At 43.5% G+C, this 6,000-nt stretch overlaps 1 protein-coding gene across 1 annotated transcript in view; it reads right to left on the bottom strand.

Annotated features, from left to right (window-relative positions):
- Positions 1 to 3,594: 3,594 nt before the first annotated feature.
- LOC139024573 (breakpoint cluster region protein-like) overlaps positions 3,595 to 6,000 on the bottom strand; it is a 54,403-nt gene continuing 51,997 nt past the window's right edge. The window contains exon 2 of the mRNA XM_070439458.1: positions 3,595 to 3,869. Coding sequence (XP_070295559.1) covers positions 3,595 to 3,869 — 275 coding nt within the window. The remainder of the gene's footprint in view (positions 3,870 to 6,000) is intronic.

Genomic DNA, 6,000 nt, shown 5'->3' with positions numbered 1-6,000 from the left:
TACTATATTTTAGTCAATGCCACTCCAACATTGCTCAATCTAATATTTATATTTTTCTTAATTCCATTATTTTACTTTTAGATGTGTGTATTGTTGTGAATTGTTAGATATTACTGCACTGTTGGAGCTAGGAACACAAACATTTTGCTACACCCGCAATAACATCTGCTAAATATGTGTATTTCACCAATAAAGTTTGATTTGATTTGGAGGCCACTGTGTTTTGGGGGACCTTCAATGCTGCAGAAATGTTTTGGTACCCTTCACCAGATCTGTGCCTCAACACAATCCTGTCTCGGAGCTCTACGCACAATTCCTTCGGCTGTGTTCTTGCTCTGACATGCACTGTCAACTGTGGGACCTTATATAGACAGGCGTGTGCCTTTCCAAATCATTTCCAATCAATTTAATTTAGCACAGGCAGACTCCAATCAAGGACAATCAATGGAAACAGAATGCACCTGAGCTCAATTTCAGGTATGAATACTTACGTAAATAAGGTATTTCTGTTTATTATTTGTAATACATTTTCTCAAATCGTTGCTTTGTCATTATTGGGTATTGTGTGTAGATTCCTGCGATTTTTTTTATTTAATCCATTTTAGAATAAGGCTGTAACGTAACAAAATGTGGAAAAAGTCAAGGGGTCTCAATACTTTCTGAATGCACTGTATGAAAAAAATAAAGGGAACACTAAAATAACACATCCTAGATCTGAATGAATGAAATATTCTTATTAAATACTTTTTTCTGTACATAGTTGAATGTGCTGACAACAAAATCACACAAAAATTATCAATGGAAACCAAATGTATCAACCCATGGAGGTCTGGATTTGGAGTCACACTCAAAATTAAAGTGGAAAACCACACTACAGGCTGATCCAACTTTGATGTAATGTCCTTAAAACAAGTCAAAATGAGGCTCAGTAGTGTGTGTGGCCTCCACGTGCCTGTATGACCTCCCTACCACGCCTGGCATGCTCCTGATGAGGAGCCTGGACAGTCTGTGGCGCAACGTGGCGTTGGTGGWTGGAGCGAGACATGATGTCCCAGATGTGCTCAATTGGAYTCAGGTCTGGGGAACGGGCGGGCCAGTCCATAGCATCAATGCCTTCCTCTTGCAGGAACTGCTGACACTCCAGCCACATRWKGTCTTGCATTAGGAGGAACCCAGGGCCAACCGCACCAGCATATGGTCTCACAAGGGGTCTGAGGATCTCATCTCGGTACCTAATGGCAGTCAGSCTACCTCTGGCGAGCACATGGAGGGCTGTGCGGCCCCCCAAAGAAATGCCACCCCACACCATGACTGACCCACCGCCAAACCGGTCATGCTGGAGGATGTTGCAGGCAGCAGAACGTTCTCCACGGCATCTCCAGACTCTGTCACGTCTGTCACGTGCTCAGTGTGAACCTGCTTTCATCTGTGAAGAGCACAGGGCGCCAGTGGCGAATTTGCCAATCTTGGTGTTCTCTGGCAAATGCCAAACGTCCTGCACGGTGTTGGGCTGTAAGCGTTACATTGTGTTTAAGTGTTCCCTTTATTTTTTTGAGCAGTGTATATATTTATTTTTCATTTTTAACATTTTAGTAATTTAGCAGACACTCTTAATCAGAGCGACTTACAGTAGTGAATACATACATTTTCGTACAAGTCCCCCATGGGATTCAAACCCACAACCCTGGCATTGCAAGCACCATATTCTACCAACTGAGCTACACAGGACTGAGCAACACATGAGGACCTATCAAAAACATATCTTCACACCAATCACAGGTGGTAACTACGACATGACTCGAACATGTCCAGTGTTGGGGGTTGGGAACAGGCCCTCGGGCCAGAGGTCGACGGTTAATGTATTCATGGAGAGGTCAGAGGGGAAAGGAGGCTCAGTGTCACCATGTCTTCACGTCATGGGGGAAGCTAGCTACCATGATGCCCAAGGGAGTAGGAGGCTAAAATCCAATAACACAAAAGCTTTACCCTGCCTATCAATTAGGGATAAGACCATAAGCTAAAAAACAATTAGGTAATGTGGTACAGCTGGTTCCTCTTCAGAAAGGCAGCTTGCAACCTCCATATCAAATCAAAGCAAATGTTATTGGTCACATACACATGGTTAGCAGATGTTATTGCGAGTGTAGCGAAATGCTTGTGCTTTTAGTTCCGACAGTGCAGCAATATCTAACAATTCCCCAACAACTACCTAATACACACAAATCTAAGTAAAGGGATGGAATAACAATATGTACATATAAATATATGGATGAGCAATGACCGAGCGGCATAGGCAAGATGCAATAGATGGTATAAAATACAGTATATATATATGGGATGAGTAATGCAAGATATGTAAACATTATTAAAGTGGCATTATTAAAGTGACTAGTGATCCATTTGTTAGAGTGGCCAATTATGTCAAGTCTGTATGTAGGCAGCAGCCTCTCTCTGTTAGTGATGGCTGTTTAACAGTCTGATGGCCTTGTGATTGACAAATAGCTTCTGTCTCTCTGTCCCAGCTTTGATGCACCTGTACTGACCTCGCCTTCTGGATGGTAGCAGGGTGATCAGGCAGTGGCTCGGGTGGTTGTTGTCCTTGATGATCTTTTTGGCCTTTCTGTGACATCGGGTGCTGTAGGGCAGGTAGTTTGCCCCCAGTGATGCATTGTGCAGACCGCACCATCCTCTGGAGAGCCCCATGGTTGCGGGCGGTGCAGTTGCCGTACCAGGCGGTTATACAGCCCGACAGGATGCTCTCAATTGTGCATCTGTAAAAGTTTGTGAGGGTTTTAGGTGACAGGCCAAATTTTGTCATCCTCCTGAGGTTAAAGAGGCGCTGTTACACCCTCTTCACCACACTGTCTGTGTCGGTGGACCATTTCAGTTTGTCAAGAATGTGTACGCAGAGGAACTTTACATTATCCACCTTCTCCACTGCTGTCCTGTCGATGTGGATAGGGGGGTGCTCTCTCTGCTGTTTCCTGAAATCCACGATCATCTCCTTTGTTTTGTTGACGTTGAGTGAGAGGTTGTTTTCCTGACACCACACTCCGAGGTCCCTCACCTACTCCCTACAGGCTGTCTCGTCATTGTTGGTGATAAAGCCTACTACTGTTGTGTTGTCTGCAAACTTGATGATTGAGTTGGAGCAGTGCATGGCCACGCATTCATGGATGAACAGGGAGTACAGGAGGGAGCTGAGCACACACCCCTTTCTTACATAGGTATTCCTCTTGTCCAGATGGTATAGGGCACTGTGCAGTGTGATGGCGATTGCATCGTCTGTGGACCTATTTGGGCGGTATGCAAATTGCAGTGGGTCTAGGGTGACAGGTAAGGTGGAGGTGATACGATCCTTGACTAGTCTCTCTAAAGCACTTCATTATGACAGAAGTGAGTGCCACGAGGCGATAGTCATTTAGTTCAGTTACCTTTGCCTTCTTGGGTACAGGAACAATGGTGACCATTGCTATTGGATAGCATGCAGCATGCAGAGTGTGTGTGTGCGTGTCTTATCTGCTGACTGAGGTTGGTAATAGGCCTCATACCACTATAGAGCAAAACAGTCATGATCCAGAGCAGGGCAGGGTCCTAGAGAGATGAAGTGGAAGAGGTAACAGAGGGGGAGAGGAGCCGGCATGTCGCCATCTCAACATCCCTGCTACCTGGAAACTGGCCCTCGTCATCATCATCATTAGCGGCCTGGTCTGTGGGCGGTGGAGCGGCTGGGAGTACGAGCGGCTGGAAGGGCAAGCGGCAAAGAGTGCGGTCTCCTCGTCTCCCAGAGCACGCCACATTAATCCCATTACAGGGCTGGGCTCCTCTGAGGCTGGCAGAGCTCAGCCACGCTGCTGCTACTGTGATCTCTAGGAGACAGAGTCAGGCCCCTGCCAACAGCCAACCAACCAGACCACGCCACGCCACGGGCAGTTAAACTAAAGGCCGTTCTTGCCGTTATGCCGTCCTAGGCGAGACCAAAAATTACGCCCCCGGCAAAACTAGAATAGTCCCAGTAAGCAAAAGGATGTTGAAAAGGTGTAAAATATGTATTTTCCAAACTTTGAAGTTAGGTTCAATTTAGGTTCTGAATGAAAGGTGAAAATATGTATTTTCCGTAGTTTTAAAATATATATTTTCCCGGAAGTTGAAATCAGGTTCCTTTTCAGTTCTGAATGAAAGTAAAAAAATACTTATTTCCCAGATGTTGAAAATGTGTATTTTCCAGATGTTGAAGATATGTATTTTCCTGATGTTGAAATCAGGCACATTTTTGGTTCTGAATGAAAGTTGAAAATATGTAATTTATAGACGTCTATGTTGTAGCCAAATCAAGGCTGGTCCAAAAATGGACCAAAAATCTATGTCTGTGGATGTTGAAATCAAGGCTGGTCTGGACTGCACCAAATCTGAACCAAACATAGACGTCCATGATTGGTTCAAATTTCAGATTGCACCAAAAAAAGACGTCCAAAAGGTATCGGCGTCGGTCCGTGCTTACTGAGGTGTAGCCTACAGTGTTGCCTGAAATTGAATTTTATGAATGCCCATCTATGTGGTAAGGCTACTGTTTGTAAAACAGCAAAAAAAGACGTCCAAAAGACGTCGGCTCGTGCTTACTGGGGTGTAGCTTACCCCAAAATTGACAGATACAAACTTGAAACCACTGATCATGACAATGGGGTGAAACTCCTGGACAACAGTTGTGATTGTCCATTCCATATTGTCCATTTTACTTTGACCTATCCTGTTTTTAGAATATGTTGTTTTCTAACATGACAGGGTCTTTTATTTGATTGGGCGCCATTTAGGTTAAGCTATTTGATCGGAGAAACATGCATGATGTAAAAAGTGTCCGTCTTATGACATTGTCATAAATTTTAGCTGGCTCGCTAGCTAACGTTACGTGTGAGATCTGTGTAATAATATTATTCATATCTCAGAGCCATTTGCATTGCTAGTTATAGCCTAACATTAAACCTAGTTGGTTAGCTAGCTACCTGTAGATTCATGCAGAGACTGTAGATTCATTGATTAGCTAGCTAATGTTAGCTAGACTCCACTATGAAAGTAACCATTTCACTATACCGTTTACACCTGCTGTATCCTGTGCATGTGACAAATAAACTTCGATTTTATTTGATATAGTGTGTGTTTACCAGAGACCGTAATGTGAAGAACAACATGACCTGCACCAAAGTCAAATTAGGATATAACGTTAGGCCAACGAGACAGTGTCCAAGTTCTAAAACTCTCCAGGAGAATGTCCTGCTTTTATTTCGTCACACTCACAACAGTAAGCTTTTCTGTAATTAGCTTGCCATTGTTGATTTTCCTGTAATAATGAAAAAAAAATAGCTAGAGTTAAGACGTTGTCTTACCGTTAGCTAGCTAGTTAACAAGCTAAAAATGAACCAAAACACTGTTTGGAAAGTTGCTTTTAGTTGCCTGGTTTGCTAAATGGACATATCCTAAATACATTTTTAAACGGATGGGTTTATTGGTGTTAAAATAACCCAGTTATGCTATTTCGGACCACCAGGCTGCTGATGTCGTGAATCCTTAAAGAGATGGGTGGGGCTAAGGCTTAAGTGAACAACACTGAGTGGATGTAGACAAAGAAGAACTCTCCAGTAGGTGTACCAAAATATTCAAGGGACATTTTCTCAAAAGTGGGGTTACAAGTTTATCAACTTTCAAAGCAGAATTACTTTCCCATTGTTCCTCAACTGTAGTGTACAATATAACATTTTCTAGCTCTGAGTATACACTTTTATCCAATGTAAAAAACACCACTTCAAATTTTGCTACATAAGGCCAAATCGAGCCGGTCGGTCATATATGCCACTGGTTAAGAGAAATTATGTGAGGTTTTATGTGTTGTTGTTGGAGGTGCGTCTTGATCAGTTTATCTCAGGAAATGCTGCCCTCGTCAATCTGCCACCATTGGTGGCTGCCTAATCCTGCCTAATGAGCGAGCTGGCCGTGAAGGCTAGTCAC

This window comes from Salvelinus sp. IW2-2015, linkage group LG4q.1:29 (assembly GCF_002910315.2).
Source record: "Salvelinus sp. IW2-2015 linkage group LG4q.1:29, ASM291031v2, whole genome shotgun sequence".
Lineage (NCBI taxonomy): Eukaryota > Metazoa > Chordata > Actinopteri > Salmoniformes > Salmonidae > Salvelinus > Salvelinus sp. IW2-2015.
The sequence above is the reverse complement of the archived record's forward strand: the minus strand, read 5'-3'. Positions and strand labels throughout refer to the sequence as shown.